The sequence below is a fragment of the Diadema antillarum genome, unplaced genomic scaffold (assembly GCF_040938485.1).
Source record: "Diadema antillarum isolate AM-2024a unplaced genomic scaffold, OU_Dant_1.0 scf00000037, whole genome shotgun sequence".
Classification (NCBI taxonomy): Eukaryota; Metazoa; Echinodermata; class Echinoidea; order Diadematoida; family Diadematidae; genus Diadema; species Diadema antillarum.
Genome location: NW_027270926.1, coordinates 929,501 through 957,365, shown reverse-complemented (window position 1 = coordinate 957,365; position 27,865 = coordinate 929,501). Strand labels below are relative to the sequence as shown.

The window sequence follows — 27,865 nt, the reverse complement described above, 5'->3', positions numbered from 1 at the left end:
TTGTTTTGAACTCCGTCAGTATGGTCATAATTATTGATGGGTAGCACGTTGGGTAAAACCTGCTTGCTGATTGTGAGATACATTTTCACAGTTATCCCCAGTAAGTGAAAAATTCCTGAAATGATAAAACCAGTCTTACAAATCCAGTAATGCATAGTCTGCAGCATCAAGGCCATGCGGCACAATCAAAGTGCATTCACACGTGTGGCACATAAAATATCCCTGCTTCCAATACAACAGACAAACAGACAAGACATGCAGTTGCCTACAAGCATGGCATGCAGAAATAATTCTAAGTGGTACATTTGGAGTAAGAGTCACGGTTTGGGCAATGAGCTTTGATTAGCGCCTTATCTGACAAATAGGAGCACACCTTGGACAGCACCAAAAGAGACCAAAAGCATCAGGGATGCTCTAATCACAACATCCCTCAGGGAAAATTTTCCTGGTATCACACTGCATTTTGCTATGCATCTTTTTTAACACAAATGTTACACAAACTATCTCTTGCATAGCAGTTTTCTTCCACAGAAGAGCAAAGGACACCATTTGAAATATTACTCATCAGCTTAAATTCTTTCACAAATTTGAGTTGGAAAATTATTCCCTGTCTTTTGAGAGCTCACCCTCTCATTCTCCTTCCGCAGGCGCTCCATGTCCAGGTCGGATGTCTGCAGCTCCATACGGATCTTCACATTCTCCTCCATCACTGAGTTGTAGTTGTGCAGCCTCTCCACCAACTCGTCGTCCTGTTGATGGTACCAAGGGGAGCGGGAGGTAATTTAGTAGGGGTAATATTCCAGAAGCTGTCTAACCTTGCAAGGTCTCAAGGAAAGCATCACTTTTAACCAAAACTCGGATGAGATTAGGGAATGGAATGGAACTGCATGATTGTTAACTTGGCATGCACCTATCAGATCATGATGCATAAAGTAATGCAGGTTGAAAGCTAAAGGGCATTGGGGTGGGGAGGGGTAGTGTCTCATTCAGTGAGATTGGAGGGGAGAAGGGGGATGGGGGAGAGGACCACAGTTATATGAATACACTGTACATACCAATCACTATTAACTCCTAATCACAGTATCGCTGGAAAGATATGGTACTTTTCCACACCTTTGTGTCCCAAACTTATACATATCTATAGGAAATGCCTACCTGAAGAGTGCTTGCTGCTCCGTGTGACGCTCCTTTTAGACGGAATAACTTGAGTTCATTCAGGAGCTCTGCCTTCTCATTCTCAAGCCTGTGATTTGTCAATCTGGAAAAAGAGGAAGGTGTTGAATATGCAACAGCATGATTATTTACAAGTACTTTGTTAAAATGAGACATCACTTTTCACATTGTTACATCTTATTCACATACAAGCGTTTGTCAAGACCTTGCGTCTGACAGCACCTCATACTCTGAAGTCAAGTCTCGAGTATACTCAGGCAGGTGTATACGATAAAATATGTTTGTTATGGCACAGTCAGCTTGTCCTCAGTGGGCTTAAAGACACACTGTAAATTGTGAATGTTCAAGTGCTTTGGTCAAGCAAGGCAAGAGACAACCAGCTGTCAGTATTCCATGTGTTGATGTGCAAACTGTATTCACTGTTTACTTAGGATACCTGCACACATGAACTAGAGTGCAGCAGTGGCAGGGAATGCTTAATTCAGACAGTTAGAAAAATTCATACATGTGGCAGAGAATTCTCATTCAAGCATGTGACAAGAATTTACTGGTAGTAGAAATGGTCGAAAGAGCCCATTCCAGATGGTAGATAATGGGTACTACAGCACAGAAAAAAATAACACCCCAATGATTGGCAAGAGCACCTGTACAGTGCTTTACTGATGCATTCAAATCAATAAATGCCTCTTTCTCACTCTGGACGTTATCAAAGCTACTCAATTCATTTCTTCCTTTGACCACATTTTGGTACTCTTGATTCCTGTTTTGCATGCATAAGTTGTGGCTATGTCATTCCTGGGCCCTGTTTTACGAAGAGTTAGAATTGATTATAAAGTTGATTTCTATGATACAATAAGTCTACGGCAGCCTGTGTGTTACGGAAATTTAAAATCAATTTTATTTTTTGATAAAACGGGGCCCTGGTTGTAGAAAACATGACAAAGAACCAAGCACACTCTACCTGGTCTGCTGCAGCTGCTGCACCACGTCCCCCTCCAGTCCTCCTCCTCCTCCCCCCTCCCTCCCAGGCAGGGGGAAGCGCTCCAGGATGCCCACCTTCTCCCGCAGCTCCCCGATCTCCTTCAGCATCGCCTGCTCCCGACGGGCGGAGTCCTTCAGGAGTTGCCGCAGGTCTCTCAGTGTCTCATTCTGCACAGGGGAGATAACACACACAACCAGCTGGAGCTGAAAGTGATCTTTAGATGACTGCAAACACTCACACACACACACACACACACACACACACACACAGGTATATTTGCCCACACAAATACCAGTACTCACGCATGCAATGCCCACACACCTGCATTCACACACAAACACAATGATGTGTGTTCTTACACACACACATACTACACATCCTCTTGTTTCCCTTATTCATAATTCAAAGTTCATTCAGTATTTTGGAAATCAAACACATGATAAATCAATTATTACAAATAAAGGAAAGAGTACTCCAACATACATGTTGTACAACTACTGCTTGAAAACACACTCATATGCATACATGCAAATTTACAAAAGTTACTAAAAGCACATACTGATTAATATCTTTAAACCACGACCTAATCTAATCACACACAGTCGATTAATGTATGCATTAATGTACCACCCCTACCTAAAGCCTTTGTCTATTAGTTGTCTGGTTCATACACACGTACAAGATGCTTACAAAAGATTTGTAGAGAGATTAATAAAAAATCGACACTATAATACAAACATACATGTATCAAAGAGGGGCCTGAATAGTGCAGAAAAAAAAAAGAATTGTAGAGTCAGTTACACTGAAATATCAGAAATTTGAAAGTAAGTTACGGTTGGAAGGTCAAAAAACAACTACAACAAACAATCAAAAGATAGAGAGAGAGAGGAGGTCATATGAGAAAGATGCTACTTGCCTTCTTCTCTACATCCTGCTCCATACCCCTCAGCTTCTCCTCATACATCCTGGTCACCACAATGGACTTCCAGCTCTTACTGTCTGCCCCTTCCAGCCTGGGCCCCCTGGCCTGCTCGATGGTCAGCTTCTCTTGAATCTGTATGGTCAAATCCACAGCAGGCATAACGATGAAATTCACATCCATTTTTTTTTTCATATTGATATACATCATGTGCTCTTCTGCTATATTATGTTATCTTTTCTTCTGTTTCATTCTGAGATTGTTTGTTTGCTTGTCTTTTTTTTTTCTTGCTTAAGCTTTTTGGTTTTGTTTGTCATGTTTTGTTTTGTTTGCTTTTTGGGAGGCATGTTTGCCCAGCAGGGATACACCAAATTCTGACATAAAAATGTAAATTTACATTTAATGTTACCTATTGATTGTTTCCAGAGAAAATAAATTCTAAAATTGGTACCATCATGGCTCATGATCTCTGCTAAGTATCTACATGATGGCTCATAAAATCTTCAAAAATCTGTGCATCTTTAGTCTCTCTTCTTCTTTTAATTCAGTTTGCTGTTATACATGTGGTAATGTATCTTTTTAGACTATTCCTGTTTTTGTTGTTAATTTGATTTGCTTAACTCACTCATTGCTGTGTTGCTTTTTGTTTTGTTTGTTGGTACATTGTATTCATAGCCTCTCTGAAGAACAGCCCCACCTGGCTGATTAAGGGCATTTTATCCCATGATCAAATAAGACAAAACAAACAAACACACAAACCTCATCCAGCTGCTTCTGCAGTCTGTTCTTGTCGGTAGTGACGTCTGCGAGGCTGACCCTCAATCTCTGGGAGGTGTCCACCTCCCTCTGCAGCTCCTGACGTAGCCGTTCGTTCTCCGCCATGGCCTTGGCCACACCCCTCTGGGTGCTCTCGTAGCGGGTGGAGAGCTGGCCCCCGACCTGATGCCTCAGCTTCTGTAACTCTTCCTATTACCGTTGTAAGAAAACCATCACAGAGAACATTAATGCTGGGAGGATGGCTGGGTTTTTTAAGAGCAGACCAGCAACAATCACAGTTTTCTTCACTTTGCCATAACTTGCCAAGCTTTTATCACTGGCATTATGCTACAGTTCTTCCCTACCCCCTCCAAAACAACAACAGATAACTTTATAAGAATGAAAAAGAAATATTAAAATGTTGGCTTGTTCATAAAATCAAAGATTCAGGTGTAATAAAAGCAAAGATTCAACTTGCAACATTACAAATGATGATAATGATGTGAGATCTTACGAGACAAATGGATAAAAGACTTCAGTATCACTATCTAGTATCATCATCATCATTGTCATTCCTCATCGTTGTCATTATCTCTTGTCATCATCATCATCATCATTACTATCATCATAATCATCATCAGCATCATCATCAGCATCATCATCATCATTATCATCACATAACTATTATCATCATCACCATCCTCATTATCATCCTCATTCTCATCATTATCTTCATTATCATCATAACCATCATCATCATCATCATCATCATCATCATCATCATCATCATCATCATCATCATCATCATCATCATCATCACATCATCATCACCATTACTATTATCATAATCATAATTCTCAAGAAGTTGCCAATCTTACCTTGAGCCCTTTGTTCTCATCCTGAAGGGTGTGGATCTCTGTCTGGGTGGTAACTCCGGGCGCCTTTTTCAGCTTCTCGTTCTCCTGCTGGACTCGCTCCACCACCTTCTTCATCAGACCCACTGTCCTCTCAAGTTCAGCCACTGACTTTCCGCTTGTTCCCTGCTACATGTAGAAGCATGACAACAACTGCTATTGTGTTTTGTGTGTGTAGTGTGTGTGTGAGTGTGTGTGTGTGCACACTAAGGAGACACAGAATGAGAATACAATGCATGACAGTGTGGCTCTGCTTATATACTTTCAAAATCTGAAAAATCATTACATTGATATTCAAGCAAAAAACAATACAAGAAATTTGAAGAGATTTAATACACCACTGTCCTTTGACTATGATAGTATCCAAAGTGATATCTGAAGGAGTGTTGACAGGTGGTATGGCCACTTAAATTTTGTTAAATATCATTGTCATACTTTTCTGATAATCACTGTCACTCATTTTGACAGAATTCTCTTTTTTTCACTTTGACACTGCTGACAATATCCAAATGGGTTTTATTTCCATTTAAAAAGCAGGACCCATCGATAGAAGACACCTCACCTTCTTGCTGGTTCCCCCAGACACGTTGGCCAGTTTGCTGGCAGCCGCCCTGCTCTTCTTCCTCTCCCGCTCCAGGTCTGACTTTAGCGCCTCGTTGTACTTCTCCAGGTCGTCCACGCGCTGCCGGAGCCGCGGGACGTCGCGCTTGGCCTGCTCAGCCTCGAACCGCAGCTCTAGGTTCTCCTGAGAGAGGTCCAGGAGCTGGCGTTGGAGCTCAGTTTCACGCTCGGCTGTCCTGACAGCTGGGGCGCTGGCATGTGTTGCTGCACTTGTCTGAACAGCATAAAACACAGGGTGTGATGCCTGGTCAAAACACAGCCTATTCTTGAATGCGTCAGGTAGCATCATAATAGCAACCTATAGAAATTTTTCTTTAACGACACGGTTTATGGTATTTTTCCTTTTCTTTTCAGCAAAATCACATGAGTAACAGTCAGAATGAGAGGGAGAAAGATAAAGAGGGAAAAAAACAGCTTCAAGTTCACTTGTGAATGCAATTTATAAAGAAATTCAATCATTGGAAGCAATAATGGCTGAGCTATCAAGCAGAAATTAATATCAAAGACATTATATTTGTCTCTGGTCGCATGCTTTCTGAGATTTTCTTAACCCATTGAAGACGAGTCCTGAGTATAATCAGGCAGGTCTCTGTGGGAAATGCATGTTGTGGCAATATCAGCCCATCCTCGACGGATAAAATCATCAGTTTACAGTTTCAACATGCGATTTAACACATTGCCTATAAAAAAAACCTGGTGGACCCCAAGAAAAGTCTGGAATTTTATGAATCTACCAGTAAAAAGGTTACACGACTTGTACTAAATATCTCACATTTTGCCTCACACAACCTGTACAATAGAGTTTCATGTACCTAAAATTTGAGGTAGTATAGCATGGCTGCATGCAATTACAATCAAGCATTTCCAATGTTCAAGCGTCAATCTGACTCAAATACATTCCTGCAAATTTAACATAACTACACCATTTTACCGCAAAGACACACCTGCTGTGAAAACTTCAAACTGGAATTTCACAGCTTACTATTCATCCAACAGTTATAGATAGAATGTCTACGCAGCATCATCTCTATCATTTAGCCACTTCTTTCTTTTTCTACCTCACATACCACGGGCATGATCCTCTCCCTCTCTGCGATCTCCAGCCGCTTCTGCAGATTCTCCATCTTGTCGTTGAGAAAGTCATTCTTCTGTTGCAGTTCCTGGACCACCGCCTCGTGGCCCAGAGCCTGTCGCCTCTGCAAGGATGAGATCTGAAAATTGGGGACAGCAGAAAAGGTTGGTCAACATTTCTATTAAAGACAGTACAGCTTTAAACACGCTGACCTGTCACTAAAAGAAAGAAAAAAATCCCTACATTTGACATAGAGTATTTAGAGCTCCATCACTGCAAAACAAATGGTAATCAATATTCACATCAACTTTGCTTAGTCTAGTGTTAGTCTGGTGTCTAATGTGACTAAATTTCTTCATTATATTTTCCAATGCTGGGAGATCTTCAGCTACTTAAACTATTAGGCAAATCGCAAAATAATCAAGCAATTTTGAACAAAATCTACACATCCTGCCATGACTGTTGTTTCCAATCTGAAATCATGTACATGTACAGTACTCTCCGCATAATCAGGTAGGCTCGGGCAGAGCGTTTCTTACCTGATTAAGCGGAATACCCGATTAACAGAAGAACACGTCTCATTTACAATTGACACACACAGTGTGTATTTACATGCATTGTATACTGCACCAAACACCTACCCTGTATGCTTAACACACGTGCTTGCACGGCACATTATAAATATCTTACACTTGCTCAGTCATAAGCAATATAGTTTACACTCTTTTTTATGGACAAATATGTCTTCAGAACACTTTGTCGTTTGACTATAGACTCCTCGCTAACACGGAGGCGTTTTCCGAAATGAACACGTCTCTTTGCGTGCACAAGTCACGTAGAATGTCGGGTTACTTTTCGAGAAGTGACTGGGGAAAAGCAAAATTATATGGAGCTTGCCAGATGGTGCATGGCCTGATTTTCATTGCAACCTCTCGTATAGTGAATGTTGTTGCGGAGCAAGGCAGGAGCGCAATTGTGTTCAACTCCTGTCTGTCTATGCAGTTGTGAGTGCCAGCTACATTTGTAATGTTAGTTTTTGTGTGACAAGTCGGTATGTGTACAAGTCTTTGCATGTTTAATCACTCCCAAAATGATTGGTCTTCTTCACAAATTAAGCAGAAAATGTGATTAGCCATGAAAAGAATTGACATGCATGATTTCTTAAAGTGTTACATCTGCGATAAAATGTGGGTAGAAATTAGATTAGAAGAAAAATTTTTACCCGTTTATGCGGAGAGGCAACCCAATTATCAGGTAATTTTAATGTGCATTGGAACTGACTCTGACAATACTACCCAATTAAACGGAGTACCCGTTTAAGCGATACCCGATTACGCGGAGAGTATTGTACTTGTCAGTCCTTCCGGCTATCAACACTGTGACAGCTATTTACAATGCATGTATTGGTAAGCACATCTTTTGTATTGTTCTCTGAGATAACTGCTTTAATTGCACAAAGGTATGACTGATTCGTGTCTCCTGTTCATATTCATATCTTCTACCATATTAATCACAGGAACCTGTTGTAATATAAATCAAACCTACATTAACTTTCCATATTTAGGAGCTGACCAGTTTGAAAGTATCACATACAGGCTAACCTCATCTTGTAAGTGATGATTTTTCCTCCTCAGGTCTTCGAGCTCGGCCAGTAGTGCAGACGATGGCTCGTCAGACGCAATCTTCCTGGTGGCTGAGAATTCTCCTCTTGTGGTCGATGACTTTCCTCTCTCATTTCTGGAAAATGCCATAGTGGTAGAAAAGTTTAGCTACATTTGGTCTACTGGCACACAAGTTACAGTGTATAAGTGTAGCACTACAAGACATCAGCATGAAGAAAATGAATAACCCAGTTTGAAGCAACATCTCATATAAAGAAGAGAAAAGATCACCTGATCATGAAGAACTATTAAATTCTGGCATACAGTGAGCTATTCAAGCTACAAGCAAATTACTGGATTTACTTCATGAAAGCAATGGCTGACTACATGATACCTATAGTGTATCTAGCATGCTTTCTGATATTTAACATATAAGTATTTACAAGTACTCCTTTACCTTGGACAGTAATTTCAGAAATACATTGGGTAGTAAAATCAGGAACACTTGAAAACTTGCACAGGCAGTTAAGATCATTGAGGACATACATTAGCTAAAAGCTAGTCAATTGATTGTCCTCTCCGTTGTCTTTAAGTGGTGTCTGTTTTGCTCTGTTAGGACAGTTTCATTTTGCTGCAATTGCACATGATACAGAGTGACAAGTCAAATAGACAATTGCACATGATACAGAGTGACAAGTCAAATAGACAGTAAGACTGGTTGGCTGATGCAACAGATACTACATTGTACTCAATGAAAGAATACAGAAAACAAAACAACATCAATCCCCCCCCCCCATAAATAAAGAAGTGTTTTATAAGTTACGACATATTTTCTACTTATACAGGGCATTTCCAACTGTAACAATACCATCATTCAAGTATGGTTGAACCTAAAATGGAGTAGTTGCATTAAAGGAGAGAGCTTCCTTTCTAAACTAATTCAGACTTCAATCTACTCAAAAGCTTCAGAGTCTTTGGCTTCTATTCTGTGACTCTTTAACCCGTTGAGGACGAGTCTCGAGTATACCCAGGCAGAGATTTATTTGAAACGCGTGTTATAGCAAAATCAGTCTGTCCTCAATGGGTTAAAACTCTCTCCAAGGTTTAAAATCTATGAGACTTTCTCCTTGACTGGTCACATCCCACCTGTTGAGGGCCTCCTTCATCATCTTGTTGCTCTTCTGGAGCTGTTCAATCTCCCTGTCTCTCTCCTTCAGCTTGGCCTTGAGGGACTCCACTTTCTTCTCCCACTTCTTACTCTCTTCCCAGCGCGCAACCTCTAGGGCAGACTGTAAAAATAAAGACAAAATAAATTAATGCTGTAACACCAGAAACATTCATGGCATGAAACTTTTTTGTCCAGTATGGGGCTAACGACCTTTTTTTTTTTTTTACCATGTAGCATGACACTTTAAAGAATTGGTGACCATGACAAATATCATGAGTACATCATATGTACTGGATTGTGTAGGCAAAAACTTTCACAAGCATTTTACTGTCAAGAATCGGGGCTCCTTGTGAAATTTGCAAGGTTTAATGCATGCAAAAATGTCTGGTTTTATAGTATGTATATGAATTTGTGGCATGTCTCACATTCGAGAGGCCGTCCACTAGAGCTATCCTATGCAACTATACAAACTTAACTGTGAGACACTTTCACTATCATTTTTCACTTACGACAGATTGCATAATTTTCTTCAAATCACAATTGCATGAAAAAAAACAAGCCTACAATCACTGTCAAGATGCGATGTCAAGTCACAAAGACATGTGTCATTCACCTAGCGTCATTCTTTTAAAAAAATCTTGATTATCTCTGCAGACATGAAGTAGCCCTCCGCGCTGTCAGTATCATTAGTCAATAAAAAGCACAAATGCTAACAAAAGGAAACATGACAAGAACCAATAATCACCGAGAACTTTTATACCCATTACAGTAGGATCAATCAGAAACATACTTTTGATACATGATACACGACAGAAATAGAATACCTATCATTACAACAGCTTTGATATGTAATCAGGGAAATGTCGCATAAAAGTTAAAACTAAGCATTAGCCAGAAAATCAAACAAAAGTCTCTGGAAACTCAATTCTGATTGGCTGATACCCAACTTACATGAACGATGGATTCGCTGACTTACGTTTGCTTATGCAACAGGGCCCTGGATGGCAAAATTTTAGCTTTGTACAGTTCTTTATTTTCTTTGATTCTGAGAAAAACTAACTAAGAAGTCCCAAATGAGACCTTCTAGTTCAGACAACCTTATTGCTTTACCTGTTCTTTTTTGTTCCCCGTATCTGTGGCTTTCCTGCTGCTCTGCACCTGGGCTTCCAGCTGCCTCACTTTCCTCTTCAGTGCTGAAACCTCGTCAATGTCCCCCAGGTCACGTTCAGGTTCCTGCAGATAAATTGTCATTTTATAGTTCATTGTTATGTGCCATTGTTGTCTTAACCCTAACTGTGCTTTGTTCACCCCACTTGGTATACACACTGGAGTGGCTTCTTTGATAATTGGCACAAATGTCTGGAAACTAACTGTCAATTATTAGAGGCTACCTAATCTCCACTAATCCCTATTGTGTCACCTTGGACTTCTTGTTGGACTGAGGCACATTGCTACACCTGAGTGGGCTTGCTTATCCCCAACTACAATGTAGGTCAAACTTGGATGGATGGATTACTAAATGCTAATGAAAAAGCCTGGCAGGTGAAGCTAAGTGCCTGGCACATGAAGGGTTAAATAAAAAAGGGGGTAGCTCTGAATGTAACATAGTGCATCATAACAGTAATATTTACAAAGCAACTATTCACTATGAGGTATACAGCACTTTCACATACACTAAATTCAAGTGTGAAATGATCTTATAACGATCACAGTTTTACACATATAACTGTAGAATAACAATATCCTAATTACGCAATGGTGAGCATCACTACGAAAATGTTAATAGTTGTACCAGTACTTTCAGCAGTCTGAAATAATAATGCAGTGTCGTAACTAATGACAAATTGTTCCACAATTTTAAAGAGAAGGTAGAAAATGAACAATCACAGACAGATTTAGTATTGTACATAAAATTGTACCTGCAATGCTGCAAAGTCTAGAAATTCTTTGGAGTACTGCACAAGCCAAATATTTTGTGAGGTTTTTATTTTTGTGAATTTCGCTACTTAGGTGCTATTTGTAAATTTAAAGACACACAGAAACACTGACTCTGATCCCAATATGAATGTGACTTGCACACATACACTTCTCCATTCAGTACTGCACTCCAGAGCTCTATGATCACAAATTTAACCACTCACGAAATCGTTGGCAAGTCCCGATTTGTGAAAAATTAGACTCACTATATATGGCGTATACAGTACCATGATTCACCCTAACTTTCTGGGAAACATTTAAGAAAACTACATTACCACAACTCACTTTAAAAGGCCACTAAAAAGAATTGTAAAAATTTGAAACTCACCTGTTGTGTTGTTTGTAGCTTCAGGATATCTACTTCCTTTTCCAGGCCCTCCTTTTCTGATTCAACCTTGATAAGTAGCTTGGATTTCTTCTGAAATTCCTGAAAGGAAAAGAACATAGTCAGAGCATTACTCATTCATGGTGGCACTGCCACACCTACATAAATGTACAGTGTATGTACATGGAAATGAACTTTTAGAAACAAAGTATCATGAAATGATATGAATGAAAATAAATATATAAGACTTAGCAAAGGATTTTGAGATTACACCTCAGCTACTTCCTTTGCCGACAATAAGAACAAAGCAAAATGTAAGCTGAAATACTTGTAAAAACAGTTATCTTTGATGGTCTACATGCCCACATGTCTACGCAATGTAGAATATATTATGCCAATTATGAAAAGCATTGACAAAGTATAAATGTCTAGGACTTTTATCTTTGGCTTCATGCACTTAGCAACAAATACAGTCGCGTGGAAACAGAAATCTTCATTGTCACGCAATGTCAATTAAGACAGAATCAAAGTAAATTTAAGACAGGATAGGAGAACCTTACTATAGCAAAATTACTATATCCCACTCAAAGATGTATCTTTTCAGGTAAGTACACAAACCTCTTTAACTTGTTCCAGTTCACGGGTGGCACTAGACACTTGACCTTTGAACTTCTTGACATCTTTCCTGGCCTGATCCAGTCTGCTCTGAGTTTCCTCCAAGACTTCCTACGTGTCCGAGACAAGAAACCAGAAAATGAAACACATCATCATCATCAAGTGACACAGCATTTTAGTTAGGGGAAAAAAAAAGCTTTCAAAAGTTACTTGCATTCTGTTGTGACCTTCAAAGTATATGTATGTACAGGTTGTATCTACATAACTGATTACAACGTATGTCAAGATACAATTTTCAATGTATCTACAGTGTAGGTTTGTTAATGTCCTTACTACTGTTATCAAAATGGCTTGTTATCATCATCGTTCATACTTGTTATTATCAGTATCTACTGTGGACATGACAAGATCAGCAATAAGCTAACTGGCCACTGCTATGTGGCTATTGGTAACTGGCTATTGCTGTATTATCACCTTGTAAATAAAAGGATTTTATTCCTTAGTGTTCTAACTTAATTATTTTGTACTTCAAGAAACCAGCATTCAACGAAATGAACTGAATTGAATTGGATTGTGTTGAACTAACTTGCATTGAACCAAACAGAAAGGAACTGAATTGAATGGTACTGAGTAGAATAAAGTTGAGTTGAATTGAACGGAATGTAATTGATCTGAAGTGAACTGAACGGAATGTAACTGATCTGAAGTGAACTGAACTAAATTGACCTAAATTCAATTCAGTTGAATAGAACTGAATTGAAGCTATGTTGAATTGTCTTCAAATCTTTGTTGAAGACTTACCTTTTTTCAGAAGCCTTTGATTAATTTATTACTTATTTTTTGTGTGTCTAATCAGTAACAATGTCAGGAGCACTGTTACATCACAGCGCAGTAGAGTATATTTACATAGTAGCTGCGCTATACAAATTTGTCTAATTATTATTATTATTAATAGACTTTGGGTGAATTTGAGTTTTATTGATGGGAACCAGTCCCTGATCAGGACATCACCTTCAATTTCTTGGTTTCCTTGTCAATGAGTTTCTGGATGTTGAGTTGCTGTTCATGCTCTGTAGCCTGAGCCTTGGCGTTCTGCTGGGCCGTGTCTACCATGTCAGCTCTCAGCTGCAGGAGTGCCTGGCTCAGAGACTACGTGGTTTATACATATTTGAAAAACAAACAAACAAACAAACCAATTATGATGATGATAATGCTGATGATGAAATCATGATAACAATGTTGATGATAATGACTGTAATTATACGACAAAATAGATAAAAAGACATAAACATAACAGTCACAATAACAGTGATTTTTTTTTTTTCATATACATAAACATTTCCATTTCAAATTGTAGTCACAGAACCACAAGGCTGAGATGCCTTATATATCACTTCCATAACTTTCCTCTGAGTAGTGATGACGTGTTTTAAGGGCAGAAGCAGGTACATGTATTCGAAGAGAGAATGTTTGAGCAAAATGGATGAACTGAACTGAAAAAGGAAAGAAAATGAAAAAGAAACAAAGTACAACTTTACGTTGTAGAAAAATGATTACCTCATTCCAATACTGATTCTTCTACAGTCAAGGTTAAAAGAGAGATAGAAAGAAGGATAGAAGTAGTAACACACCTTGTGCTGCTTCTCTTTCAGAGCGAGTTCGTTCTTCAGTCTTTCCACCATGTTCTTCATCGTGGTGGTGGGTGCCTTTGAATTGGCCGCCCTCTGAGAGTCAAGCTCTGCCTCCAGGCGCTCAATCTCCGCCTCCTTCTCACCGATGGTCTCCCTGTGGCTGGCAATCGCTGCCTCCAGTTTCTCCACCGCGCCCTTCTGATCTTCAAGCAGCCTATTAAAATACAAACCAAAATGCTCATAAACTCTACATAACTGTAATGAACACTTCACTATTTTTCTGTTTTGTCTGCACAACTGGTGTTAATGATGTAGCTATTCTTCATTTCTTGACTAGTTGGAATGTTTCAAAATGAAATGACTAAATCCAACCCTACTGGTAGTGAACTCTGCATGAAAATCACTGCACATACATGTACATGTAGATGCTACAAGAAAGTCAGTGGCAATACAGGCAATTTAAGAGCAGAAAAATGATTTTCGACTGTCTTATTGTCACAACAGAAAGATAAAAAAACAACCAGGGAGCGAAGGAGAGAGGTAACTTTATTACAACTGATTGACAAATTGCCCTACATCGACATAAATAAGCATTTTGAATTAATCTGTGTTTTAGCAGTAGCCATGATAAAACAAATCATGGGCGTACATACTATAAGGATTAGAACCAGCACTTGCTGTCGGGTGGAAGCTTGGTGGTCTAGTGGAGATGATGCCTGTCCAGAGATCAGGAGGTCATAGGTTCGAATCCTGCTCGGGTATGTACGCCCATGACTTCTTTTATCATGGCTACTACTAAAACACTGATCCGTTCAGTGCTTATTTACATCAATGTAAGGCAATTCTGTCAATCAGTTGCAATAAAAACATCTCGACAGAAGAATTTCATGAATTTGAATAATTACGCAGTACCCACTGCATGCTGTAAGGATTACAACCAACACTTGCTGTTGGGCGGAAGCTCGGTGGTCTATTGGAGACGATGCCTGTCCGGAGATCAGGAGGTCGTAGATTCGAATCCTGCTCGAGTATGTATGCCCATGATTTCTTTTATCATGGCTACTACTAAAAACACGGATCAATTCAGTGCTTATTTACGTCGATGTAGGGCAATTTGTCAATCAGTTGCAATAAAAGCCACATACTGTAAAACATGATATATTCGCGGCATGAATTTTTCGCGAATTGGAACTGACAGCCTTTTTCGTGTCATGAAATTTTTGCAAATTGCCACTGGCGTTCAATGCATATATTGTAAACAAGGACTTTCGCATGCATTTTAATTTCGCAAAACTTGGCGCTCGCGAAATTCGCGAAATTAAAGTGCACGCAAAATTTCCTCGTTTTACAGTAGCTGTCATCAATGCTGTACTCTTTTGCTATGTCTTCTGCACATCTGGTCTCAGGTTGCTGCTGATGTAGCTATTCTTTATTTCTTGACTGGTTGGAGTGTTTCCAAGTCAAACAACTAAATCCTACCCTACTGGTAGCGAACTCTGCATGAAAATCACTGAACATACTTGCAGATGCTACAAGAAAGTCAGTGGCCATACAAGCAATTAAAGAGCAGAAAACTGATTTTCAAGCGAACAGAAAAAAAAGATGAGAGTGTCATTAGATCTCAACTTCACAACAGAAAGACAAAAAACTATACCAAATAGTGAAGAGGATATGCAACTATCTTGTCTCCTTTTCATTGTTTTGTATGTGATCACCTCTCCTTGTTCCTCTGGTATTCCTTGGTCTTGCGGTTCAAAACATCCTTCCACTTGGCCACCTCCGTATGGGCTGCCTTGAGCTTGACCGACATAGCGGCCATGGCGTTGTCCTGCTGGGCTACAAGATCCTCCAGCTCCTGGAGACGGGCAAACTCACGGCTGCCTGGCACTGGTGGGGCAGGTTTGTTGACAAGTTCCTTTTGATGGAATAAAAATTAATATTATACAAATGATGCACAGGATAGAGTGCGTTAGTGGAGGCGTAGCACACTCGAGGGTATTTACAATTGTGAAACATGCACGAGGCGAAGCCGAGTGCATGTTGCACTACATTGTAAATACCCGAGAGTGAGCTGCATCTCCACTAACGCCACGAAATAATCCTGTGCTTCATTTGTTTTATAAAATGGGTCGAAAACTAACAGCATTTTTCACGTACCTTTGTGCGTCAATACCAGTCAGCTACATGTAGCACTCGAGAGAGAGAGTCGAGTCAAGCACGTCGCACTCGGAAATCCCTCACATGTAAGTACTGTACGTATAAGAGTACTGTATACGTACGCCACATAATATGTTATGCACACAAGAAAGGCCGGCCGGCAGCCCGAACCAGAAGTTGTTTACAGGATTGACAGCGCGTATAGTAGCGCGCGACGCACTTGTAACAACTGACTGAGTGCGCACTGGTACTGCAGTGCAATGGTACTAAAGCAATCAAAGCCCACGTGACTCATTTCAGCGCTTCCTATTGGCTACGTTCTTGAACCCACTTTATAAATTATAGTAACATGTGTTGTTGTGGTTTGTCCATTGGCATTGATGAGGACAACAACAACATAAAGCACACGTATAATGATACAAGTGTTACAAAATAAATATACAGTTGAACCTCCCTTATCCGGCCTCCCTTTATCCGGATCTCTCTATTATACGGATGCAATCTCGCCGTGATTTTTTTAAATAGTTACGGTAGGAAAGGGGGATTCCCAACTCCTTGAGAACTCCTACACAAACACACATGAATTACACATACTTGATATTTAAGTAAATCATCCCAAGAATTTATAAAAGAAAATGATTTCATTCTTGCAAACACGAACCTCTATTTTGGGGTCTGTTACTGAGTGTAACAATGAAAAGGTTGCAGTATACACATTACTACATGTGGTACTACAATGGGCTACATCAGTACATGTGTATGTATATGTACATGTATAAAGCATTGAGTCTCCCGTATCCGGCCAAATCCCTTATCCGGATGAGCCCCGGTCCCGACTTGTCCGGATACGAGAGGTTCAACTGTACATGTATGCTGACACTGAAATAGATATAAATTTGGTCATGAGTTATATACCTGATTTTGATTCAATTACCACTGTATTAATTTGCTGTTCATTGAACAATTCCCAACTTCATTCAAAGCACTCTTGTCTTACTAGAAGACACTTTTAGTATCAAAAGCAACTCTTCAAATAACCCTTAACTGCAAACTCCTGAATAACAACAAAAATTCCAAATAATGATCCACCCTAAAGTAAACAGTATGTTTCAGGATTTACAAATTTATATCAAGATTACTCTCCTGAGAATTTTCTAAAGGTTCTTGGAGTTTTCAAAATTTTCTTCAAGCACTATACAAATCTATTCTTTCCTCATGCTCATATGACACTCGACTTCTAGCCTCTAGAGGCAGACTGTTGATAATATCAAATGATGGTGTTCTTACAGTGGCCGCTTTCTTGAACTTGTTGAAGGCAAGGTCATTCTGGGCATGCAACTTCAGCTGAAGGTCATGAATCTCTGACATATAGTTGGCACTCTCATCTGCTGCTTCCTGTGGAGAAAGAAATTAACAAAATGTTGCAATGACACTGCACAGTTTTGTTGTTTGTTCTTTGGGAGGGAGGGATGTAAACTGTATGCTAATTTGACCAGAGGCTACCTTCTTGTAATTTTGCTTAATTCTAGTAATACTATTCACCTCCCCCCCCCCCCCCCCCCCCCCATGGGACAATGATGTTCAAGTGTTTGCTGTTCTGCTACATTTTCTTCTTTCTTCCCCTTGTCATACAGTAATAAGTTATACAAATAATGTAATTGTTATGACTACTGGTCTGCTGTTTTGATATTAGGGTTTTTTGGCAGAATTTGCATTTTTAAAAGCACAAAATTATGTTGAACTAACTCACTCAATATTGAAAACAAATATGACAGGAAAGGACTGGAAAGATTGGATTCTCATAGAGTCATAGTTGGTGAAATTATTCTTTCTATGCCTGAGACATCTAACACATTTCTTTTTTACTTCTCCCTAATCTTCTCATAAGATAACACTCCAGAGAGAAATTGCAAATAATCTCACCTTTCGTGACTGCTCCAGGAGTTCAATGTACTTATGCAATGCTTCCTCCTTTTGCTGGATACGATTCTGAAAAGACAAAAAGCATTATTGAACAAAACTATTACAGCTTGAATCTGCTTCAAATACTTCAGGAAATATGAAACACACAACCTACTTTGTATGACTATACTAAGTTAGAACATGACTTGTTCACAATCAAGTGACTACTTCTAATACATGCAACACTGTTGATGTGACCCCTACTCACAAGGTTGTTTAAACGACTTAAGCAAGATAAGGTGAGCGTATTTAATATACAAACAATAATTAGTATTTTTACTCACTTAACAGCAGCACCACATGAAGCAAAAATGTCTTAAAATGTGCGCTGAAATTGTATTGTGCAAAAAAAAAAAAAAAAATAACAGGAAAGGATATCACTCAGGAAGAAAATGATATTCAAGTATTACATTAGACCAAATAATTTGCTTGACAGATAAATGAAAACTTTGTTATCAATTTTACTTTTTAACATATACAGCAAGGGAACCAAGACAAAATTGAAATTATGGATTGGATATCCTGGGGGGAAAAAAGGAAAATAAGCCAACCTGTAAGCCTTCTATCTGAGTCTGGGCCACCTTGAGGGCCTGTTTGTGCTCGCAGGATTCCTCAATCTCCTTGAAGCGCACCCCTTCAGACATTGCATCCTTGATCACCTCGTCGCGATCGGACGAGGCGGGCAGTCTCATGCGGAGCTCGTTGATCACTCGGTCGCGAGACAGGAGGTTGCTCTCCGTCTCGGACAGAGTCTTCTCCGTCTCTGATAATTTCTAAGTGTGTTGAGAGTGACACAAATGCAGCTTTAGTCAACCTCTTGTGGTAAGTTGCAACACGTGGTAGTGATTGGCATGTAACACCACATTCGATTCATGTATACATCTTGATCTGATAAGCTATCAAAGAATGGTAACTTACGATTTGACAACATCCTTGGTCAGTATATGAAATCGTAGCAATATTCCTGGTTACAAAACATCATTGTCTTACAAGTTCAAACAAACAGAGAAATATGATTTCTGAAGAGTGATATCAATCAGAAATGGAGTAAAAGTGTGATGTCGAGTTGACAGACCCTCACGTTTTAACAATTTTGAGTATCGCATTTACATGAGTATTTGCATGTGGTCATAGAAGAAACTGTCAGTGTAAGTGCCTGCAGTGTACCCTGACATGTGCATGTAAATATTTTTTGATACATGACTCCTATTTTTAGGTGGCAAATTATTGCACATTGTTCATTTAAGCCATTGAGGACGAGTACCGAGTATTCTTGGGCAGGTGTCTATGGGAAATGCATGTTTTAGCAAAATCAAACCGTCCTCAATGGGTTAACCAATACGGAAAGATTAATGAAACTTTGATATGCACTGCAAAATATTTCTTGCTAATGGAGAAGAGTGGTGGGAGTCCGCTTCGCCATGCTCACCTTGTGCAGCGCCTTGATCTCCGCCCTGGTATCCAGGATTGTCTTAACATGCATCTTGATGGTGCGGATGGAGTGCTCCAGCTGGCTGGCCACTGGTAGGCTGGGGTCCGGCAGGGAGCCTGTGGCCTCCTCAAACTGGTGATTTCAAGGATTATGGGAATACCAGGGGCCAAGCAAAACAAAGACCTTCGCTAATCATAGCATGTGGCAACAGTTGCATTGAATAGGATCAACAACTTACATATATACATGTTTGCGACTAAACTGCAAAAAATGCAACTTCTAATCAATTGTAAACTTTGTGTAAGACACACAATCCGAAAATATCTACAGATTGAGCTTTTCACATTTTTGGTTTGAATAACAAATCATGTTTAGTAATAAATTTCTAGGTTCTCATATTTGTTACCCTTGACTGCTGTACCACCATTCTTATGCCAATTTGTTTATCTATGTTCGTTCTATGTTGCCATTAATGTGCCCCCTTTGATCATCTAGATATACAATATAATGTGTAAACTCATTATCAATCTAAACTTTCTTCAAAAGCCCTTGCATAGATAATGTAGAATTGGTTTACTCTGAACATCACTGTATACACGATTCTGACACTATTTAAGTCATGTGAAAGAAACATTACATGACTACACAATGTTACTAATTCTCAGAAGGAATTGAAAAAAATTCATGCTGTATGCATGACAACAGAGAGAAAAGGGACAGGGCAGAAGCCATGCATAGACGTTGTATGCTACCTTTACAGCTGCATCAGCCATCTCTCGCTGCTGCCTCTCCAGGTTGTCAATCATTCTCTCCAGCTCCGCCTCTCGCTGTTCCCATAGCAACTGCCGCTCCTCGGCCTGCCTGCTGATGTGAACGTTTTCCTGTTCGAGGCTGGTGACTGTCTGCTCGTGTGTGGTGACCATGTTCTCAAAATATTTCACCTAATGAAAAAACAAAAATGAACACAGAAATACAATTATTAGAAAACGCACATGAAATAACAAAATAGGTTTAATACCTCCATCAGTCTGGTTTGAAGCATTCTTAGTATCACATATTCAAAAATTTGGCATATTTGACAGTTCTGTTTAGTTTTTTCACTCTCCATTTTGCTCCTATTCCTCCTTTCTATCTTTTCCATCCTTCCTCATTCTTCTTCCTCTAATTTCTTCTCCTTACCTTTCTCCTCCTCCTCCTCCAGTCTCCTTCTCTTCCTCATCTCTGCTCTTCATCCCTCCCTCTATTCCTCCACCTCCTGTTCCTCATCACCCCCCTCCATCCTCTGTGTTCCTCCTCCTCTCTCTTCCATCTCCTGACCATCTCTCATTTGCCGAACTCTCTCCTCTTTCTCATTCTCTTCCTCATCTCTTCTTTCTCTTCATCCCTCTAATACTCATTTCTCCTCCTCCTGTTCCTCACCCTCCCCTCTCTCCATCCTCTGTATTCCTCCTCCTCCTCAAATCTCTTCCTACACACTTTTTCCCTTTCCATACTCTAACATTATTCATTTTTGTCTTTGTGGCAACATTCCCCGTCATCACTATCCCAGCACGACTCTTTGTTTAATACCCCACCTGCTGTTGAAGCCTGGTGATCTGCCTGTTGAGCTTCATGTCCTGAAGCCGAGTCTCCTGCATCTTGGCGTGCCACTCAGCCACCTTGGCTGCCCCCCTGCTGTCCTTCAGAGTCTGCATCAACTCCTGCAGACCTTGGTGCTTCAGCTCCAGGTCATTGAACTGCTCCGACACCTTCTCCCTCTCATGCTTGAGCTAGAGGAGAAAAGAAAAAAAGGGGAACATGTTGTCAAATTGGGCATCAAACCTCTGTCTATGCCAGCTTTCTTCCTGCACTGGCATCTCGTTGAACCCTCCCCCCCCCCCCCCCACTTTACCCACCACCACCACCGCCACCACAACACAGATATCCACGTACAATGTTCTTATACCGTCTTTATAACAACCTGCCTGTTGTAAAAATCTGCCCAGGTCACCCTTTAACAGCTATGATCAATATATTACTTCAAAGACACTGCTCAAGTTATCCTGTAAATTTTGGCCCTGTTCACATTGGTCACTACTACAGCAGTCTCCATTGTGTTGCTGTCAGAGAAAGACTTGTGTGCAGTTATGATTTATCCTACGAGATCAGCTACACCACAACAATCGACATTCGTAGAGATTGTGACTCGTCATGTTTTACATTTTACTCAGTGGAACAATTCACACATGTCATAACACTAGTATCTCTACCCACACTGTCAAACTTGCCAAAAGATTGGCATCAAGTAAAAAACATATGTGGACATAAATGTCTTGTCTGTTTCAGATATGTCTGAAATACATTGAAAAGGGGAAAAAAAATAAAAACTTACCACTTTCATCTCTTTCTCCATCCTCTCCTTGTCCAGGCGGAGCTGGATCATGGCCTTGGAAAACTTCTCTTGCTCCTCCAGGGGAACTGCCCCACTGAACTGTCGCCTCAAACCCTGGTTTTCAAACATTTCAGTGGGAAATAGTGTTTTGAATACTCAGTTTACTCATGGCAATTACAAGAGACAGAAAAAGTTTCCCAATCATTTGGAGAGCAGCTGGTTTAACATACACAAGAAAGTGGCAGTAACACGTTTCAATGAAATAACATTATTTGCTGTGTTTCTCAAATGGGCCACCCAGAACTACCAGGACCACAAGCCATTCATTATAACACAAAAAGCCAAACAGATATAAATCTGCAAACTTGTAGACACACATAACTGTATAGATATTGCCATTTTTGGAATTTAACACTTGACATTCCAGCAAGAGTAATATTTTCCACAAGATTTTTCAAAAGTATTGCCTTGAGGGGAAAATGTAATTCCCATGAGACCGTCAAGTGTAATATTATAATGACAGACAAGGCAATTTTTGTTATACCATGCAGTCTACATAAATACACATCATTTCATTGTAGCACTGAGTTACACCAATTTGGATGGTTGCAGTGCAACGTATCATACCCCAGTCAAATTCTTAAATCTTATTACCTGAAGTGACATCACTGCTCACAAGATAACGATTTTGATCCTCACTGCATTAGTCATGTGATTGCATTATGACCAATCACCTACTAGTGTTTATGTAGATCATTTAATCTCGTACCATTATCATTTGCAACATTTACACTGTCAAACTTAAATTGTTATAAATGCTACCTGGATCCTCAAATAAGGTAGAGCTTCTAACTAACCTGGATAGTCCGTCGGAGGTGCCTGGCCTTGTTGCGGGAGTCCACCTGACAGTGATAGAGGCTCTGGGCCTTCTCATCCAGCTGCTTCTGCAGCCGCAGGGCCTGGGCCTCCAGCTGCCGGTTCTTCATGGTGGCAGCCTGCAGCTTGCGCACCGCCGTGCCCTCGCTGACCTGCAGGGCAACGATGTGGTGATGGAGCTTGCCTGGAGGGGATGAGAAGATGAAAGTGAGAAGCATCTAAGGTAACAGATGTGAGTCAAATATACAGCATCATCACCACTACATTTGTTTCCAAAAGCACTGAGTTTCAGTGTTTTCAGACTCTTGCAGCACAACAAGAGATGGAGCGTACTCTAGCATGTTTAAAGATGTCTCCTAATGTGTCCTGGACGTCAATATGTAACACAAGCTGTGGACGAACTCACAAAGAAAGCAGGAGAAGATAACATGGCTTCATTTATGAGACGGGGCATAACAACTGTCCTGTCCCTTCTTTCAAAAAAGTATGTCACAAAATTAAACCCAGAGTGTGACTCGTTTTTCCAGACACCGAAACCCAGCACGCCGCCTTCTGGACCATGGTACAAGAAGTGCCCTGTAGGCAAAAATACTCTGGGCACTGCAATGTCCAGGCCCTCAAAGAAAGCAGGCCTATCCAAGATCTACACAAACCATTGCCTTAGGGCCACATGAATATCCATTCTTGATAATGAAGGATTTGAAAACAGAGGCATTTGTCAGGTTTCGGGGCATGGCAATAAAAGCAGCTTGGCATCCTACACAGAACAAGTCAGTAACGGCAGAAAACAACAAATGTGAGACGCTCTTTTGAGGGCCATTGGACAAAAAGTGCTTCGACCAACATCAACTCCTGCTAGATCTAGTACTACTAGTACTCAGAGCGAGATTGTCACACCTGCAACAGCGTCTGTCATGGAAAAAGACATAACCTTCGACTTGGGTTCATCACCTTCCCAATTGAGCGAGGTATCAGTTTCATGTGAGGAAGTTGTTCAGGATGCAAACGTTGTCAAAAATGCGTCGAAGCCAATTATGAATGGAGACAATGTCAACAGGGCTCAAGCCATCAATATCGCCACCAGATCAACTCATACAAGGTCAACCACTTCCAGCAGCACTATGCATCAAACAATGATGAGTCCATTCATGCTCAATAACTGTACATTGACCATCAATTATTACAACTCTCCAAATCAAAAACAGAAATAAAAACAAAGTGTAAATAAGTTCAGATGTTTGAAGTTCGCCTGTTACGAGTGTAGTTACTAAGTGTTACTGTTGAACAAGTTGAACATTTTATAAGCTTTCTTCGAAGTTGGAGTTAAATAATCTACATTGATGGAAAATGTTGCAACTATTAGGAACTTCGTAGTCACATGTTGGTGATGATTTACAGGTAAGTCAAATGTGGCTAGATCTATATCATAGGGTGTTCACATACAGTAGGCCTTGGCCTATTTGCTTAATTTACCTGGAGGATAGGTAATATTTATGATATTGACTGGCCTTTCTTTCGGGAGATCCCAGAAAATATTGCCCGCACTGCAACCATATTGCCTGAGTCAAAGACGAGGGCAATATTCTTTCAGTTTGTACAATATTTTCTGGTATCTCCCTCAAGGCCAGTCAATATTACATAAATATTGTGGTTTGCCAAGAGTCTGTTAAAGTGTGACAGAGGAGAATGCGATTAACAGGGCGCCATGCGTGGCATCCTCTGCTAATCCAGTGTGTACACTCTGAAGACCTAAACAGGGTACTTGAAGAAGGGGGAGATGTTGGACCACTTGCATCAGTGTCCTGAAGTACACCTGTACAACACAGGCCTTGATAGCATTCATGAATTGAGGAAAGCCTTACTTGATAAGCAGGTCTGGAGGTGCAGCTAAGTTCAAGGAACCTGAGATGGCTTAGGCTAAAGCCAATGCATGCCCTCGAATTAGTGATCAGTAGTTAATAAGAATTAGCAGTACAGTATATGGAGTGCCGGGGGAGAGGCATTTTATGCCGCAAACACACATACACACTGTCAAAATGAATCTGACACTGGTGCGAGTGTAGATTTCATTTTGTTGTCAATAGAGGAAGCTTATGATAGATACTGTAAACGTCAATATTTTCGCGCGATTAATTTTTCGCGCTGAGCGGCTCGACAACGTATTCGCGGGTTCTTAAATTCGCGCTCCGCAGCAGGTTACTTTACTGTAGTACACATTCACTGCTTTCATCCAAAGCCTCTGCTACATAGCTTGCTATGCCAGCGTACGACAAGCGACGTAGCGAGCGGCTCGACTGCGAGTACAAGCACTCAAATACGTTGTACAGCTGTGAATGTAGTACGGTAGTCACGGGGGAATGTAGCATCGGTGCGTGCGGTGCACACATGCATGCTACAGTACACAGCAATCTATCGTCTCTTCGCACAGTACTAGTAGCGTAAACATGCCTGTACATTGTACTACGTAGCAGTATCATCGATGAAGCGCACACAATTCATCCCGTTCAAAATGTGCATAGAAAATCGTGAAGATATATTCGCGCGTTTTTGAATTCGCGCTAGCCGAACGTAGCGCGAAATCCGCGAAAATTAATGTACCGCGAAAATTTCCACGTTTACAGTACACAAATATTTTGGAGAAAATGATTTGAATATGATTTGAATGTTATGTAGGAGGAATGTCTGGCTAGGGTGCGGTTGTGCATTGAGATAGAAGAGAGAGTGAGGAGTAGCTTGTGAGTCGTGCTGGCCAGAAGGTGCAGACGGGATGACACGCCAAGACCAGGGCCTGACCATCTTTTGGGATAATTCAGCTGCGTCACTTGGTGCATTCCCCGTGGACACTGCTTGCCGGACATTTTAAAAGGAAAAGGGACAGAGAAGCTCCGTCCGTTATCCGGACACTCAGTATCCAGGATGTATCTGGAGTTGGATACTGCCCAGTCATCCAGTAGTTATCACACGCCCAGCTGTAGAGACAGGTAGACACCCGCCAACCGGACAGGTACCCATGACTGCCGACCGTGTGTATCTGGCCACGCTGTGCTGCCACCCTGTAAACGCTTCAACGCTGCGACGGACTGCTAAGATCGGGCGTCAGCCACCCCGCGAGAACCCGCTATCCGACGCCAGAATCCGGCTTCGCCTGAGCTATACAGTCATCACGCTGCTATCAACAACGTGGAAGTGCATCTAATATGTAGGGACTTCATTCATTGGGGGATTTCAATGATAGAAATGCACATGCTTAGGGACTTATCAGAATATAGGAAATTGTGAAGCGATTTGTTCTTTTTTTTTTTTTTTTTTTTTTTCTTCCCGAAAGAACATTTTTGGTGAATTAGCATTACAATCCGGGAGTGCAAAATCCCACATTGCACCGACTAAGCTCAAATAAAAGAGTCAGATGACACAATTGATTTGAAACGATAATTCACTGTGTTCAGTTTATTATTGCTGTCATCCTCTGAGAAGCCTTTTGACACACACTAAAGAAAAAAAAATCATATATTTCACACTTACATCTTCCATAATTATAAAATGTGCATCAAAGGCTGAAATTCTGGAAAAAAGGAACACTATCTGATTACAATTGTAATGAATACATCCCCAAGATGAATCATGGATCAAAGGAAAAATACATTTTTTTCTTTTATTTTTTTTTTTTTTTTTTTTTTTTGGGGGGGGGGGTGTGGGTTAATTAGGAAGTACTGTCTTTTCTTTTTTTTTTTCTTTCTTTACCTATGATGGCCTTCTCATCACTCTGTGTCTGAATGTCCAGGAGCTGTTGCCGTAGTGATTGAACCTCCTTGTCCCTGGATACCTGCTGGGCCTCAAGTGCCTTGGTTTGGAATGAGGCTACATCTGCCATTTCCTGGTATAGCAGTGAGAAAAAAATAGATCCCATGAATTGAATAATGCCCTAGATGCAATGACCAAATCTTAATAAGTCGGATACAAAACTTGTCTCTTCAGAATATGAATTCTTCCTTCTTAACCTGCAAAAATGTTTCATAACTTTGAGAGGGATTATTGAAACTTACAGCAGTTTTTAATTTATACAATTCCATATTTTCACACAGGGAGAGAGATGTGAAATGCACACAGTATGTTATTATTATTATTATTATTTATTCGGCATTTGCAAAACAATACAAGTGATAACAGAGAAACAAAATAAACAAACAAAACACAAGAAAACAAAGTGTCAGGCTTTCCCTGCTGAGCATCCCTAAGGAGCCGGGTTGGAAAAAAGCAATCAATATCACTATGACCCTTGGGCCTCTCCAACCAACTTAAGGAAGCACATCAGGGAGTAGTTGAACATAACAGAAAAGAAACAGTACAATTTTGAATTAAGCGTGTACACCAGGTAGATTATTCTACATTGCAGGTAGTTGCTATTATCACCACAGTTATGTGATTACATAAATGATTCATGACTACCGAATGTCCACTGAATGTATATTTTCAAACTGTTTCATCAAATTCCACTATCTATCTATATTATGTAGACAAACAGTCATATCAGCACTGTTAAAACCGAAGAAAAATCCTGAATACATTTGACTACTTACCAGTAAGATGAAGCTACACACTATCTAGTGTTGAAGAAGAAACACATCAGAAAACATACAGAGAGGCAGAGAAAGGGTAGGAGGGGGAGTGAAAGGAAGAACCGATTTCTGTTTTCACCTTGAGCTTGTCGTTCTCGTTGCGCAGGGAGGCCTGCTGTCTCTCAAGCTCTTCAATCTTGCGGCGGTCCATGTCACTGGCTGCCTTGGTGACGCACTGGGACAGCTCGTCTCTCAGCTCCTGCTCACTCCTCTGCAGCTCCAAGTTCAGTTTGGTCAGCTGTGGTAAGAACACATCGTCAGGGCAAAAATCAAGCATCTGTTACATAACAACACAGTGGAGTAGGAGGAATTTGTTTCCTTGATTTAAAGAAAGCAATTAAAAAACAAAAGGCAGAAAGCAAATGCTACAAAACTCATGTCTACGTGTACGGCACTTCTTTTCCTGTGTTATCGTCTCTGAAACCAAGAATACGGCATCACAGCTTGACATCAATGAGAGTGATTGTTTATTGCAACTCACTGCAAAGTGTGTACATGTATGTGGGGGCGTCTCAAACAGATATTGATTCAATTTTTGCCAATTTTGCGAATCACAGTTGGATCGCGAATCTAACAACACACAAAAATGTCTTAAAGTGCTGGGGTAATAGTGCATTTACGTTAGCGTTGGCCCTAGTTTGCGAAAACCACATCTATCGAAAATGTCTATGACTCCTCATTCGCGAAAATATCTGCA

At 40.4% G+C, this 27,865-nt stretch overlaps 1 protein-coding gene across 1 annotated transcript in view; it reads right to left on the bottom strand.

Annotated features, from left to right (window-relative positions):
• Positions 1-27,865, bottom strand: part of LOC139709032 (centrosomal protein of 290 kDa-like) — a 53,038-nt gene that overhangs the window by 431 nt on the left and 24,742 nt on the right. The window contains exons 26-51 of the mRNA XM_071621003.1: positions 27,248-27,406; positions 26,294-26,426; positions 22,534-22,736; positions 21,677-21,790; positions 20,880-21,074; positions 20,058-20,246; positions 19,303-19,437; positions 18,425-18,646; positions 17,835-17,900; positions 17,199-17,306; positions 15,470-15,669; positions 13,755-13,968; positions 13,135-13,272; positions 12,127-12,234; positions 11,512-11,610; positions 10,317-10,439; positions 9,185-9,327; positions 8,039-8,174; positions 6,433-6,576; positions 5,307-5,579; positions 4,709-4,870; positions 3,834-4,040; positions 3,072-3,209; positions 2,135-2,322; positions 1,156-1,258; positions 627-749 (exon numbers count right to left, since the gene is read on the bottom strand). Of these exons, the coding sequence (XP_071477104.1) occupies positions 627-749; positions 1,156-1,258; positions 2,135-2,322; positions 3,072-3,209; positions 3,834-4,040; positions 4,709-4,870; positions 5,307-5,579; positions 6,433-6,576; positions 8,039-8,174; positions 9,185-9,327; positions 10,317-10,439; positions 11,512-11,610; positions 12,127-12,234; positions 13,135-13,272; positions 13,755-13,968; positions 15,470-15,669; positions 17,199-17,306; positions 17,835-17,900; positions 18,425-18,646; positions 19,303-19,437; positions 20,058-20,246; positions 20,880-21,074; positions 21,677-21,790; positions 22,534-22,736; positions 26,294-26,426; positions 27,248-27,406 (4,023 nt within the window). The remainder of the gene's footprint in view (positions 1-626; positions 750-1,155; positions 1,259-2,134; positions 2,323-3,071; positions 3,210-3,833; positions 4,041-4,708; positions 4,871-5,306; positions 5,580-6,432; positions 6,577-8,038; positions 8,175-9,184; positions 9,328-10,316; positions 10,440-11,511; positions 11,611-12,126; positions 12,235-13,134; positions 13,273-13,754; positions 13,969-15,469; positions 15,670-17,198; positions 17,307-17,834; positions 17,901-18,424; positions 18,647-19,302; positions 19,438-20,057; positions 20,247-20,879; positions 21,075-21,676; positions 21,791-22,533; positions 22,737-26,293; positions 26,427-27,247; positions 27,407-27,865) is intronic.